Source organism: Microcaecilia unicolor, chromosome 3 (assembly GCF_901765095.1).
Source record: "Microcaecilia unicolor chromosome 3, aMicUni1.1, whole genome shotgun sequence".
Taxonomy (NCBI): domain Eukaryota; kingdom Metazoa; phylum Chordata; class Amphibia; order Gymnophiona; family Siphonopidae; genus Microcaecilia; species Microcaecilia unicolor.
In genome coordinates, this window is record NC_044033.1 from 486,213,906 (window position 1) to 486,230,340 (window position 16,435).

A 16,435-nucleotide genomic window follows, 5' to 3' on the forward strand; every position below is an offset into this window, starting at 1 on the left:
CAGTGTGCAAACATACTGCATGAATATGTTCAATTATGGGATTTTAGGTAAAAAGTCAGATGATTTTTATTGGGAAAATAAGGTACACAGCATAATCAATTTGTTTGTAACAGCAGAATCATACATCTATTCTGCATAAAGAAAATAAAAAAAAAAGTGTATTGTTTTTGAGACATTTGATCCTGTAAGTAAATCTAAGTAGCCACGCTGATCAACGTTATCAACTGCAAATTAATCTTAATGAAACTAAGAAATATTCCCCTTACAGTGTATAAAACAGCAATTTGTATAATTTAATATTTTTAAGCTTATAAATGTTTGTTCCATTTAACTGGTCCTAATGAACAGCTCCTACTTTGTTCACATTTTTGTACTATACTTTAGATGCCACTGCAACTGTCTATACTTTTATTTAAAAAAAAAACCCCGGGACAGTCTATATATTTAAAAAAAAAAAAAAAAAGAACATGGAGTTTCAATTTTAATTATAAGATAACATTGTACCATAAACAAATAAATAACTGCTTTTCTATTCCATAACAGTACATAGTATAATACATTCCCTTAAGTCATATAGCTATCGTTTTTACAATAGAGAACTTAAACATTTTACTAATGATGTAAGAAATAATAAAATACAAGGCACAATCATTAAATGGAATTTTTCAGTTGTATCTTGAATTATCAGTATAATAAGTATGCCAGAAGAGGTGCAGACAAAAAATATAATGTGCAATGAGACCACCGTATAAAACATGATTGCATAAAAATGATTTGGCCTTTTTTAAACCTTCGTTAATGGAAAATGTCCTTAAAATGAAGATACATACAACATCTTAATTTCTTTAACCTAGTGCTACCTAAAAAGAAAAAAAAAATCCCAAAAATGAATGTATAGAGTTATATATGTATATACACATGTAATATGTATACATGTGCACATGGTTCTTGGTAAGTTATTTTATCCTTTAAAGATGTCTGAAGTCACAGAAATGACAATCCTGAAGTTAGCATGGAGAGTAATGTACCCTTCCCTGCAGTTTTAATTTTTAAACTAATATTACATGTTTTTCCAAGCATCTCTGTCAATAGACCCCTGCTAGTGCACTGTCGTATTCTATCTTGTGTACCCAAAACAGACCAAATTATAGCACAATTTCTAATACCACGTGAAAACTATGATACAGCAATTTTTCACTACGGAAAATTGTATGCTGCTCTGACAGATAAAATAAAAAAGCTAGGTTTTCCACTGCACTGATTCTCAGTCTTTGGCACAATAAACAGAGATTAAGGGGGAAAGTTATCAATGTGGCCCGTCGTTAAGACATGTTGGTTTACCAGTAACTCATGCTATTTTAGCGCAGGTCCCATTTTATGCAAAGAAACCAAGTTACTAATAACTGGGGTTAACAGTATAATAGCACGTCTCAATTGTAGCACACACTGATAACTTCTCCGCTTAGTGATTGATTACAAGAATCAAGGTCTGAAAAATTAGACTTATTAATGAAACATTTTCCAATGTGGATACATTATATATATATATATATATATATATATATTCTTTTGCTATTACAACCAACTTTCCCTCCAAGCTGCATGTCCATGCGAGTGTGCAGACAGAATCTTAGCAGCACGTCAGTGTGTTGGTGCAAGGACTGCTATTGCCTTAATAGTGGTGACCTGAGCTGGCAAAGACAGAGGAGTGGTGTGCTCCTCTTAGAGAGAAACTTTTGATTACAACATCTATGCATTGACCGAAATGTGACCCAATAGAAGCCCCAGTTGAAAGGCTTCTCTTGCAGCTGCTATATTCCATAACCACTGAATATATATTTTCGAACCAGCTCAGCAAAGTTGAGTAAACATACATTTGTCCCTACTGGAAACTTTTTTTCAAGTTATCACCACAATTTGCCAAAACAGTCCTGGGAGATAAAGCATTTGCAATTAATAAAACACTACCTTGCATTGTCAAAAATAGACCTATTTCCTTTTGCTGCTTGAAAAGTTCTATTATTACCTCTTTAAAGGAATTTGAGGCAATATGCACATTCCAAGAGCATACACTTCTTCCACAAAGCAGTCAAAAATTATTTACAAAGTCTTCAAAGAAAATGACTGCTGAAATGCATAACCTATTTAGGGCAATAAATAGCAAAATTTTAAAATATATATTTCTTTCAAAGAAATTTTTTGGCTATTTCTTTTCACTGATGAAATATTGTTCAATACATAGTAGCAGCAGCAAAGCAGAAGAATTGGGTCTGCTTATTTTTCAATTATGTACCTGCTTTACAGCTTTATCAGTAAAATGTTAGGTACCAGTTACCAACCAATCAAATTAGCCTTTGCTTTTTCAGTCAACTTTCGAACTCTACCCCGGCTAGAGGTTCCAAAAGTCAAAGAGGTGTCCTCAAAGAGTAGCTGCCTTTGTTCCTCTTCAGAATCCTCTTCATTGTAAAATGCTGTCCTCCTGCCCTGATTTCTAGTTCTCATTTGTGTCTCTGAATTTTTACATTCCTTTGATCCTTCATCATTTTCTTCTAGAGGCTCCTCTGGTTTCCTGCGACTGCTTCTTGTTTGCATTTTGTCACTTTCAGGGCTTGTGTGCTTTAAGTCTGGTTGTGAGGTCTTTGCTTTGGGTTTTCGGCCTCTATGGCCTTTTTTGTGCAAGGAATCTTTTCCTACATTTAGTTCAGAATGAGAGTTCCAGGAAGAGGAAGTTGCTTGCTCCTCCACATTATTTGCAGTGCCTTTTTTGAGCTGTATCATGCCCTGCATATCACACTCTTGTTCAGTACTTGGTAGCTTTTTGGGTTTTCTGCCTCTCTTCTTGTGAACTACCACCTCATTGCTGCTGGTACTGGCACTGGTATCACTGGTAACATTTATCTTAGGCTTTCGGCCAGGACCTCTTTTCACTATAGTTTTAGAGGGCTGCCCACCATGTCCATTTATTTGAACAGCTTCAGGTGTCAAAGTATTATTTTTTTTGTCAACTGCAAAAGAAAAAGAGTCATTAGCAGGCTTGCAAATGTTTATGCATATATTATGCATGTATTTATATCTGTGCACAACTATAATTTTTCATGCAAAATGATGGGTTCTTGTTGACTGTTACTACTGAGGAAAACATTTGATCTTGGGTGTTAGTGTGGACAGTTCTCTAAGAACACTGATCCAATGTGCATCAATAGATACAATGATTATAAACATTAGATTTGGGAAAAAAACAAAACAAAACTTAAATATACAGAATACTGACATTTAGGTGAGCATGGGGCTTATTTTCAAAGCATTTAAGACTTAGAAAGTTGCATAATAATCAGTGGAACTTTGTAAGGGGGAAAGGGAATGGGACTTAATATACCGCCTTTCTGTAGTTTATACAACTACATTCAAAGCGGTTTACATAGTATGTATGATTTGCCCAGAGTCACAAGGAGCTGCAATGGGAATCAAACCCAGTTCCCCAGGATCAAAGTTCGCTGAACTAACCACTAGACAACAATATCAGGAAAAATTAAGAGAAGCTGCTAAAATAGTCAGAAAAGCAAAGATACAAATGGAAAAAAAACTAGCTAATACTGTAAAGTGGGGAGACAACACTTTTTTTTTTTTTTTAGGTATGTTAGTGATAGGAAGAAGTGCAAAGTGGCATTGTCAGACTTAAGGGTGAAGGGAAGGAATGAATACAAGCTAAGGGTAAGATGGAATTGCTTAACAAATATTTCTGTTCTGTGTTCACATATGAAGAGGCAGGAATAGTACCACAGAAAACAAACACAAGTAGGAATGAAAGTATCTTAGGAGCCTGCATGATTTTCAGAAGAATGTGTTCATGATGAGCTAGCCAAACTAAAGAGGGACAAAAATACATCTGAGGGTACTGAAGGAACTTAAGAGGTGGTCTCACGGTTCTTGCTTCTCCAGGTCTCTGAGACCATTACTGACTAAAGAAGGGCCTTGTGGTCCCTCTCCACATAAGTGGAATAAGTAGGCAGCTGGGAACCAGTAGTGTACTAAGGACGGGGCGGTAGGGGCAGTCCATTCTGGGTGCAGGCAGCAAGGGTGTATGCAGAGCAGGCGCATGGCTGTCGGCTCTGCCAGTCCCCTGCCCTCTCTAACATTACCTCCTGTTCTGGGGTAGGGGAACAGCAGAGCCGGCACTCCTTTGCTGGGAGGAAAGGTCAGGTGATGCGCAGCAGCGAACAGGCTAGGAATGCTACTGCTGGGAACTACAGGTTGGTTAGTCTGACCTCTATGGTAAGTAAATTTCATTCATTTTTTTGACTGGCAGATTAGGAAATTAGATCGAGAGAGAGCACTAGATGTGGTGTACTGCCTTTGACACAGTTCTGCACAGATGACATAAATAAATTGAGTACCTTAAATATGGGCCCTAAAGTGACTGATTGGATTAGGAACTGGTTGAGTGGGAGTTGATAGAGGGCTGTGGTAAACAGAGCTCACTCTGAGGAAAGGGATGTTACCAGTGCTATGCTGCAAGGTTTGGTTCTTGAACTGATTGTTTTTAACATTTTTGTAAGTGATATTGCTGAAGGGATGTCTGGTAAGGTTTGCCTCTTTGCAGATGATACCAAAATTTGCAATAGGGTAGATACACCTGATGATGTGGATAACATGAAGAGGGACCTACCAAAGCTTGAAAAATGGTACATAATTTGGGAGCTAAGATTTAATGCTAAAATATGCAGGGTCATGTACTTTAGCTGCAAAACATGAGGGAACAGTTCAGCTTAGGAGGTGATGTACTTTTGTGCAAGAGTGAAGATTGGGACTTGGGTGTGATCATACGTGATGATCTTAAGGGAGAGGAATGGTCAGCAGCAAAAAGGAGCCAAGTCTTCCGTAGGGATCCTTCCTGGAGGCAGTACCATCAAGAAAATACAATGTCTTTGCCGCGCATGCACAGAGCAACCATGTTTACTGATTGACTGTTCTGCGCATGTGCAGCTTACTCGCTGTTTTTGTGAGCAGCTCATTTTCATCTATTGGGGTTTTTTTGTGCATTGCTTGCTACTTCCACCTCGGTAATTCCGGGAGGAAAAGTCCATAATCTGCTACTGAGACAGGCATGGGGAAGCAACTGCTTGCCCCAGGATTGGTAGCATGAAATGTTGCTGCTAATTGGGTTTCTGCTATGTACTTGTACATGGATTGGCCACTGTTAGGAAAACAGGATACTGGGCTAGATGGATCATTGGTTTGACCCAGTATGGCTACTCTTATGTTCTTATACCTCTGTATAAACCTTTGGAGAGACTTCATTTAGAGTACTGTGTACAATTCTAAAGACCGCACCCTCAAAAATATATAAATAGGATGGAGTAAGTCTAGAGGGTGGCTACTAAAATGGTCAGTGGTCTAATTTTCTACTGTAGAAGTATATTCTCTAGGCATCTGTTATTTTATATTTTGGTTGGACATTATTTTTTGTTAGGGATTGACTCCTTTTCTCTTTTATGATTCTTTCTCAGGAGTCAGTTACAAGCATTATCTTGAGGCTTCTTTCATTTATCAAGTTCTTCATTTTTGGTCATCTCTATGCTCCTTGGGTTCTTAAGAAATTTTGTTACATCATTCCTTAATCGTTACCCGTTTTGAACCACTTTTTGTGGGAGTTAGCGGGTACAAGAGCTGTATTACATAATAAGATCAAGCAGCAGCAGCTGGCACGATAAGTGCACAGTTCTCAGGGTTGTCAACCATCTTTCCTGGAAGCCTGCAGGATTTGGGAGACACCCTCAGGCAGCTGCAGGGATACAAATTCTCCAGGCCTTGAGGGGCAGGGACTAGAATCTGGGATGAAGAAGAGACCCCTCGTTCTGCATGATGAAGGTTGGAAAACAGTCCAATCTCCACGGTACTTTGGAGGACAATTCCAAAAGAAGTGGGAAACAGATCTGTCTTGGCCAATAAGGCACGATGAGAATCATAATCTCCCTGCTTGAATTTCAGTAAAGTTTTCCTTACCAGAGGGAAGGAAGGATATGCATATAGGAGAGCCCTCCCCTTAATTCAAGAGAAAGGCATCCGATGCTAGTCTGTCATATGACCTAAGCCTACAGCAGTACTGAGAGATCTTGTTGTTGAGAGGAGTGATAAAAAAGATCTACCAAGGAGGTGCCCCACACTCAGAAGATCTTGTGGGCAATACCAATGCAGAGAGATCACTTGTGAAGTTGCATCACTCTGCTCAACCTGTTCACCAGACTGTTTTCTTTTCCCACCAGGTAAGCAACTCAGAGCATCATGCCTTGACTGATGGGCCACTCCCACATCCTAACTGCCTCCTGACACAAGGGGTTCGATATCGCACCTCCGGCTTGTTGACGTAGTACATGGCACCCTGATGATGCTGATTTGCAGCTTGGTTTAAGTGGAAACAGTCCCCTGGATGTACAGCCTGTCTACATAGGCCCTCCACTCTTGGATGGATGCATTCATAGTCAGAACATTTTGGGGCTGAGGAATTTGGAATGGGCACCCAGGGTCAAACTGGGCTGAATCATCCCAGAGAAGATGACTGGGCTAATTCTGGACTGACTGTGATGACATCCGCAAGGTTTCCCATGAACTGACACTACTGGGCAGCAAGAGTCCATTGGGCTCTCCTGAAATGGAGGCAGGCCATGGGAGTGACATGCACCGTGGAGATAATGTGGCCCATCAACCTCAACATCTGTCGAGCTGTGACCTACTGTTTGCCATGAACCTGAGTGACAGTGGCAATGAGGGCATCTGCATGTTTAGCAGGCTCCAATGTACTCCGATATCTGAACTGGGAGCAGATGGAGTAGTTGATGACGAATCCTGTTAATTCCAACACGAACAGTTCTCTGCATGGATTGCTGAGCTCCATCCTTTGATGTGCTCTTGACCAGCCAATTGTCTAAGTAAAGAAACACATGAACTCCCAGTTTGCGTAGAGATACTGCAATGATGGTATTGAGAGCTGAGGTGTGATGCTCTTGGTGGGCAGGTTGGAGGCCTCTTTCCTCAAAAAATTCAGCTTCTCTCCCACCGGTGGGTAATCTGAGACCACTACTTTTATGGGGCTATGCTCTCTTGGAGCCAGTCAAAAGCTTGTGCTCTCTTTAGACTGAGGAGCCGTCTGGGTCTTTTAAGAGTGCTGTTGTCTAGGCGGGAGCGCTGGGGCTGGGTCTGCTGTTGAAGATTTGAAGAAAGAGGTGAACCTATGCCCTTGAGAGAAATAGGAACCCCTTCTAGGTCCTCCAGAAAACCTATGAGAAGTGGAGGATGCAGAAGGATGCGGCCAAGAGAAGGACTTGTGTTAGCATGCTTCTTGATGAGGTCAGCAACATCCTCCACTATGCCCCCCAAAAGGATGTCACCTTGACATCGGCCGTCCATCAACTTCTCCTGAACCGCAGGCTCTAGGTCCATAACTGTGAGAGTCTATGCATACTGATACCTAAAGCGGAGCATCTGGACGCCACATCAAAAGAATCAAAGATGCCCCTAGCTAAATACTTTCTGTACGCCTACTTGGAGGCTAGCTGGCAAAGCTGTATGGCTCCGGCAGGAAAGTGTCTGCAAAGTCAAGCATACTGGATACCAGGGACTTCAAAAGTAAATGCTTGTGTAGAACTGATAGGTCTAGATGCGGGAGATAAGTATCACAACCTGATAAGCCTTCTTCTCAAAAGAATCCAGTGTCCGAGCCTCTCTGCTGGGGGTCCTGAAGCATGAGTCTTGGAAGTCTTGGCTGTTTGGAGGCGGATTCGAGCACCATGGAGTGGTGGGGCAACTGGGCCTTCTCGAATCAGGAAGCTTTTGAGCTCTATAAATAGAGTCTGTCTTTCCAGGGATCACATGCACAGAGAGAGGGGTCTCCCAGTTCTTTATCCGTGCATCCTGTAGGAATGATAACAAACATAAAGTACCACAAGTGAAGGCACACCCAATAGAAAAATCACTGAAAAACTTGGATGTGCTAAAGACAGATTAGGAACGTGACCTCTCTGCTCCACGGACAACTAGAGACTGCAGGTCCCATGCGCTCTCACTGGGCAGGAAGACACTCGGGCATGAATGGTGGGATGTTGCTAAAACCTTCTTTAAAGTAATAGAATGCTGGGCAGCATCCACATCGGGGCTCCATCTGATGACGTCACCCATATGTGAGAAACTAAGTTCTGCTTGTCCTCGGAGAAGTACCGGTGGCTAGCTCTTAGATGGTCATGCCTGGATATTCAATGTTGGAGCCCAGACATGGCCTGGCACTGCATATCCAGATCTAACTTAGCTGGCAGCATTTATAAAAACACTCACTGCAGCTGGCTGAATATTGACTGCAAAGTTTATCTACTTACGTTTCCAGTTGAAGAGTACAGGGGCTGCCTGCATCTATGCTGAAATTGCACAGCATGCAATGGCTAGATTATTCACCAGTACTTCAAGATTTGATCATAGCACCCCAGCAGTTTTACAGAAATTACATTGGTTGCCAGTAAAATGGTGTATACAATTTAACATTTTGATGCTTATTTATAAACCCTTGAATAATGATGTTCCCATTGCACTGGCAACCTCTTTAAGAATTTACTGTTCTTTGTGCTCACTGAGATCAGTAAATAAACTTTTACATGATATTCTCTCTTTTAGGCATTGCGATCAGCAAATAAACTTTTACTCGATATTCCTTTAGGCACATCTGTTTAGAAGATTACAAAACCAAGATGTTTTATATTGAAAGGACTCATTTGTGGAATGCGCTTTCTAAGAGTGTCTATAGTCTGAAGAACTACGTTCAGTTTTGAAAACTTTTAAAGGCGTTATTGTTCAAACAAGCATTTAACTGAAGGTGTGAACTGGATTAAGAGTTATTGAGAAAAGGCATTTATTGCTGAACATTTGATTAGATGATATTGTTTTGTTATAGATGTATTTTGCCTTTGTTATGTGACTTTTTAATTATATGTTAATTTGTAACCCGCCTGACAGTGCGGCATACAAACTGTGAAAATAAATGAATAGATAAGTAAGTAAAGTACTATCATAGTACACTACTCAGAGTGGTTCAACACAGCACTACTGAATCACTCATAAGACATGTTGCAGTTCTTAAATATTAACAAATATTCATGTAAGAAGCATAGTAAACATTACCCTGCTGATTGTTGATGGAAGTCTTCATCTTACGTTTGACTTGTTTATCCTTTTCCAGATTTTCACTTGAGAAGTTTGTCCTAGTGTTATGACTAGTACTGGACTGGCTAAGACTAGTCAGCGTATTCTGGTTCTTGAAATGTTTGCTGTAATTCTCTAGTACTGCAACAATAAGTGAACAAAATATCCTGAACACATCACATGGAAAATGACAGTATATTTTTTTCTTATACTTTATAGTCACCAGGAAGGTATATGTCTTATGTTCTCACACCAGCGACAGAAATTTTTTTCTGGGTGCTTCAAAAATGTTGCATGTGTGTATACATTTCTTAAACTAGCCTATTATTACCATCTAAAATATATCCTAAAAATCACACATTACTATTTTTGCAACTTGCATTCTTTAGCAATAGGTTCCAAAACTGTATATTAAAATCAACATTTTATTAATTTATTGGGATGTATTAACCACATTTATGAATAAATTCACCCAAAGTGATATACAGCAGGTTTAGTTTTATGTTTATAATGTTGTTAACAGCATACCAATAGTAAAATAACTAAATATAATTTGAGATATATAGACAGGGACATGATAAGCTGTATAAAGTCAATTGGGATAAACAGATGGGTGGCTAAGTCAAAGGCAAATTATATGTAGCGTTGAATAAGATATGACAAACTGGTGCAGCAAGTTAGTCTAGGTGCAGAGTGAGTAGTCAGTTGCCACATGTATTAAAGTTTTGGGAGAAGAGCCAGGCTTTTATCTGCTTCCTGAAATAGAGGAAGTCTTGAATTAGATGTAGCCCCTCTAGGAGTAAGTTCCAGAGTGTGGGGGCTACTCCTGAGAAATATAAACACAGTATATTCATTATTTCTTTAAAAAGTGTATCCTTATCATTGTTTACTTTGGAAAATAAGGTATGTTTGTCACTGTTATATATTAAGAGGCCAGTTTATGATTTGAAACATCTAACCGAGATGGTTTCAAATTACATATATATTCAGCGGTATTAAGGGCCCTGTTTACTAAAGTGCGCTAGTGTTTTTAGCTCATGCTAATGCTAGAGACACTCATATATTCTAATTATTGTTAGTAATATGCAATTTATCTTTAAAATCAAGCATGGTACCAGAATATTGGAGGCACAGGAGCCAACTTTTCACAATGATTGGGCGTGCTGAAATTTTTTTTTTTTTTTTTTTACAGGTGGTGCATTCCCTCCTCTCCCGTCCTCCCTCCCGAGTTCCAGGCCCCCCTCCCTCCCTCCGAGTTCCAGTCCCAACCTCGTCTCCCACAACAGTCCTCCACCGGTCTGCCCTCACCTTCCTGCGTGCCACCCAGAATTATAAAACTCATCTTACCTCAGGGTTCTGGCAACATCAGTGAAAGGCGAGCAGGCTCGGTGCTTCAATCTTCCCTTCTCTCTCAGCTCCGGTCCCGCCCTTGCGGAAAAAGGAAATGAGGGTGGGACCAGAGCTGAGAGAGAAAGGAAGGCTGAAGCGCTGAACTTGCTCGCCTTTCACTGCTGCCTCTGGGACCCCGAGGTAAGATGACTTTTAAAATTCTGGGCAACACGCAGGAAGGCGAGGGCAGACCGGAGGACTGTTGAGGGAGTAGAGGGCGGGCACTGGGCAGGTTGGGCTGGCTGGGAAGGGAACTTCCTGTTCCGACTTCTGGCGGGTGAAAATATTGGGGGTGCTCGAGCACCCACAGCATCCACGGAGTTGGCGCCTATGATTGGAGGGTGGCCAACGTAACACCGATTCTTAAAAAAGGTTCCAGAGGAGATCCAGGAAATTATAGACCAGTGAGCCTGACGTTGGTGCTGGGCAAAATGGTAGAGACTATTATAAAGAACAAAATTACAGAGCATATTCAAAAGCATGGATTTAGTGAACAGAAATCTTGTCTCACCAATCTATTACATTTCCTTGAAGGCGTGAACAAACATGTGGATAAAGGTGAGCGGTCGATATTGTGTATCTGGATTTTCAAACGGTGCTTGACAAAGTACCTCATGAAAGATTCCAGAGGAAATTGGAGAGTCATGGGATAGGAGGCAGTGTCCTATTGCGGATTAAAAACTGGTTAAAAGATAGAAAACAGAGAGTAGGGTTAAATGGTCAGTATTCTCAATGGAGAAGGGTAGATAGTGGGGTTCCCCAGAGGTCTGTGCTAGGACCGATGCTTTTTAACATATTTATAAATGATCTTGAGATGGGAGTAACTAGTAAGGTAATTAAATTAAATTTCACTCTGATGATGTGAAAAATTACTAGAGGACCTTACAAGACTGGGCATCTAAATGGTAGATGATGTTTAATGTAAGCAAGTGCAAAGTGATGTATGTGGGAAAGAGGAACCTGAATTATAGCTTTGTAATGCAAGGTTCCAAATTAGGAGTCACCGACTAGGAAAGGGATCTAGGCATCATCACTGATGATACGCTGAAAGCCTCTGCTCAGTGGGCGGCGGCGGCGGCTAAGAAAGCAAATAGAATGTTAGCTATTATTAGGAAAAGAATGGAAAACAAAAATGAGGAATTTATAATACTACTACTACTTAACATTTCTAAAGCGCTACTAGGGTTATGCAGCGCTGTACAATTTAACATGGAAGGACAGTCCCTGCTCAAGGAGCTTACAATCTAAAAGACAGGTGTACAATCTAAAGACAAGTGTACAATCTAAAAGACAGGTGTACAATCTAGAGACAGTGTACAATCTAAAAGACAAGTGTAGAGTCAATCTGATAGGGCATACTATATTTCTCGAAAGGTTAGGTGCCGAAAGCAGCATTGAAGAGGTGAGTTTTAAGCAGAGATTTGAAGATGGGTAGGGAGGGGGCTTGGCTTAGGGGTTGAGGAAGATTGTTCCAGGCATTGGTGAGGCAAGGCAGAATGAGCGGAGCCTGGAGTTGGCAGTGGTGGAGAAGGGTACTGAAAGGAGGGATTTGTCCTGAGAGCGGAGGTTACGGGCGGGGAACATAGGGGGAGATGAGGTAGAGAGGTAGTGAGGAGCCGCAGACCGGGTGCATTGTAGGTAAGGAGGAGAAACTTGAATTGTATGCGGTATCTGATCGGAAGCCAGTGAAGTGACTTGAGGAGAGGGGTGATATAAGTATATCGGTTCTGGCGGAATATAAGACGTGCGGCAGCGTTCTGAACGGATTGAAGAGGGGATAGATGGCTAAGTGGGAGGCCGGTGAGGAGTAAGCTGCAGTAGTCAAGGCGAGAGGTAATGAGAGCGTGGACGAGAGTTTGTGTGGTGTGCTCAGAGAGGAAAGGGCGAATTTTGCTGATGTTGAAGAGGAAGAAGCGACAGGTCTTGGCAGTCTGTTGGATATGCGCAGAGAAGGAGAGGGAGGAGTCGAATATGACTCGAGGTTGCGGGCAGATGGGACGGGGAGGATGAGGGTGTTATCAACTGAGATAGAGAATGGAGGAGAGAGGAGAAGTGGGTTTAGGTGGAAAGATGAGGAGCTTGGTTTTTGGACATGTTCAGCTTCAGGTGGCGGTTGGACATCCAGGCAGCAATGTCGGATAAGCAGGCTGATACCTTGGCCTGGGTCTCCACGGTGATGTCTGATGTGGAGAGATATAGCTGGGTGTCATCAGCATAAAGATGATACTGAAAACCATGAGATGAGATCAGTGAGCCTAGGGAAGAGGTGTAGATTGAGAAGAGAAGGGGTCCAAGGACAGATCCCTGGGAACTCCAACAGATAGTGGGATGGGAGTGGAGGAAGATCCATGAGAGTGTACCCTGAAGGTGCGGTGGGAGAGATAAGAGGAGAACCAGGAGAGAACAGAGCCTTTGTATCGCTCCATAGTGCAACCACAACTCAAATACTGTGTTCAATTCTGGTTACTGCATCTCAAAACAGATATAGTTGAATTAGAAAAGGTACAGAGAAGGGTAACGAAAACGATAAAGGGGATGAGATGACTTCCCAATGCGGAATGGCTAAAGTGGCTAGGGCTCTTCAGCTTGGAGAAAAGACTACTGAGAGGAGATATGATACAGGTCTATAAAATAATGAGTGGAGTGGAACAGATAAACATGAATCACTTGTTTACTCTTTCCAAAAATACTAGGACTAGGGGGAATGAAATGAAGCTACAAAGTAGTAAATTTAAAATGAATCAGAAGGTAAAATTATGTCCTTACCTGAAAAATCTCTTTCCTTTAGCTGCAGCAGATGAATCCATCTACCAGCAGGTGGACATAGAGATCACTAACTTTAGTGTATGGCATTGGATGGCCAGCCCCTCTGCAAGCTAGTATATGGCTCATCACAAAGCAAAGGAAATCCCATAAAGTAGAAAACCTTCACCATCGGAAGAGAAACAACAACAGAACCAGCAAAAAGTCAAGAAAAGATGAAACTCTGTTTAAATATTTTGAAACTTATGCTTGAAACTTCAAAAAAACCAAGAGCTGAGAACACCCACAGCGAATAGAGCAACAAAGTGACGGTAAGCTAGGGAGGGATGCTGGATTCATCTGCTGCAGCTAAAGGAAAGAAAATTATCAGGTAAGAACATAATTTACCTTCCTTAGCGCAGGCAGTAATTGAATCCATCAACTGGTGGGATGTACCAAAAGCAGTCTCTAAATAGGGTGGACACCGTCGCCCCCCCCTGACAATACCGCCATACCAAAAGAAGCATCAGATTTGGCAGCTACGTCCACTCTATAATGCTTGGTAAAAGAATGAACGGAGGCCCAAGTAGCTGCCCGACAAATTTCCTGTAAAGACAGACCGAAGACTCCGCCCACGAAGTTGCCTGCGCTCTAATAGAATGAGCACTTAAGGGCTCCGGCAAGGAACGACCAGCGAACAAGTATGCTGACGAAATAGCTTCATTAAGCCATCTTGCAATAGGTCGGTTTTGAAGCTGCCTGAACCACAACGAGCGCCTTGAAGAAGCACAAACAAATGATCTGTCTTCCGAAAATCATTAGACTTTGCCAGATAGCGAAGCAAAAGTGGACGCCCTGTCGCGTTCTCGAGGACCTTGGCATGCTGTCAGGTCCTCGAGGCGGAACTGGGAATAGTGAGTCCTTGGACCCCTGCCGAGGAGCGGCAGAGGCAGGCAAGACCACCCTGGAGCGGAACACATGGAAGGGCCGGACTGGACCTCTGGATTGGAAGCAGGCAACTGGAACTAGCAGAACAGGAACCTCTTCACCTGCACTTAGCCACCGTTCCGCTGGAGTTGAGCTCCAGCGTGCAGGCGGCCGGCAGGACTTGCAGGACAAGGTGGAACTGGAATCCAGAGGACCCGACCCCGGGTCTAGGAAACACGAGGGAACGAACTATACTAGACTGCACTAAGCGCTGCACGCAGCCGCTAAGCCAGACACACCGGACAGACTAGACAGACAAAAGCTTATCAGGAGCAGGGACTAGGGCAGACATGCAAGCAGGGAAAAAGGGGAGACAGGGAATACCCACAGGGCAAACCCACTAGCTAAGTCGAGGCAGGTAGGATAAATCCCCCAGAAGATACACGCTAGCTAGACAGATACAGGAATCAGGACACATAAGCAGGGATCCGGATAAGCACACAGGATCTACAAGCAAGGTACAAGGTAGACACACGGGACAGAAGGTAGCTAGGCAGAGCGGAAAGCCGGATAACACTAGCTAGCCAAAACCAGGCCTCAGGACGAACAAGCAAGGACCAGGATGTGCACACAGGATATACAAGGTTCAGGATGTGCACACAGAATATACAAGCAGGGAGTAGGGCAGGCTGCAAACACAGACGGGGAAACCCGGGCTGACCTGCAGAGGCTACTTCCGCAGCGAAGGCAGAAGGACTAGCAGCCAGGATGTGCACACAGGATATACAAGGTTCAGGATGTGCACACAGAATATACAAGCAGGGAGTAGGGTAGGCTGCAAACACAAACGGGGAAACCAGGGCTGAACAGCAGGCTCCAAACACAGACTAACGGCAGAAGGGCTAGCAGCCCACGCAGAAGGGCAATCAGCCCACAGGTACTGGGAACAGAAGGGCACCAGCCCACACAGAAGGACAAGCAGCCCACCGGTACTAAACAGAAGAGCAAGAAGCCCTCACAGAAGGGCAAGCAGCCCACAGGTCCTAAACAGAAGAACAAGCAGCCCACAGGGCCTAAACAGATGGACAAGCAGCCCACAGGTACAAAACAGAAAGGCAAGAAGCCCACACAGAAGACAGGCTTAGAAGCAGCGCAGCAACACACTGACTAACCTGTAGGCCTCTGGGCATGACAACAGACAATGACACCATGCGAAGGCCCTGACTGCAAGCACAGGCCTTCCTTATAAAGGAACTCACTGATGAGTCACCACCAGCAGGACAGAAGCAGGAAGTTCCTTGCCTCCAAGCAGAGGCTTGACACACAGAGAAGTGAGCCCACAGGAAGGACAAGCAGGAGCCATCTTGGATACTGGCATAGAGGAGTTGGCAGCCATCTTGAAAGAGGCATAGCCCACACAGGTGAGGTCCAGTAAGGCAATCAGCACACAGAGCCAGAGAGAAACTAAGGACAGAGACAGACACAGAGACAAGCAGAAGCCAGCACAGCCACTGACTCCCAGAAACAGGGTACGTATGAGGGGTGGTCACGGGCCCACAGACGTGACACGCACATCTAAAAGATTGAAGACTCTGAAAAGCCACAGGAAAATCTTCTTCTCTAAAGGGAGGAAGAAAAAGAGGCTGATTGAGATGAAAGGCTGAGATAACCTTCGACAAAAAAGAAGGCACAGTACGCAACCTTGACCCGGCCTCTGAGAACTGCAAAAAGGGATCGACAAGGAAAGGGCTTGAATCTCGGAGATTCTACGTGCAGAAGCAATAGCCACCAAAAACACAGTCTTCAGGGTGAGATCTTTATTGGAGGCCCTACGTAGCGGCTCAAAAGGAGAACCTTGCAACGCCTTAAGAACTAAATTAAGATTCCAGGACAGACAAGGTTGTCGTAAAGGGGGGCGAAGGTGAAGAGCACCACGCAAAAAACGTACTACATCAGGATGCGCTGCCAAAGGAGAACCTGACACTCTTCCCCGAAAACACACCAAGGCTGCCACCTGAACCCAAAGCGAGCTGTAGGCCAAGCCTCTCTGTAAACCGTCTTGCAAAAAAGTCAAAAGCTGAGCCAGGGAAGCTTGAAAAGGAGGCCAAGCGCAGGCCTCACACCAAGCCACAACAGTGCGCCAAACACGGGCATACGCTGTCGAAGTGGACCGCTATGAGCCTGCAATAGAGTA

The 16,435-nt window shown here is 43.1% G+C and overlaps 1 protein-coding gene across 1 annotated transcript in view; it reads right to left on the reverse strand.

Moving 5' to 3' along the window:
* Positions 1 to 406: 406 nt before the first annotated feature.
* Positions 407 to 16,435, reverse strand: part of PHIP (pleckstrin homology domain interacting protein) — an 863,049-nt gene continuing 847,020 nt past the window's right edge. The window contains exons 38-39 of the mRNA XM_030199061.1: positions 9,163 to 9,324; positions 407 to 3,005 (exon numbers count right to left, since the gene is read on the reverse strand). Coding sequence (XP_030054921.1) covers positions 2,332 to 3,005; positions 9,163 to 9,324 — 836 coding nt within the window. The 3' untranslated portion in view covers positions 407 to 2,331. The remainder of the gene's footprint in view (positions 3,006 to 9,162; positions 9,325 to 16,435) is intronic.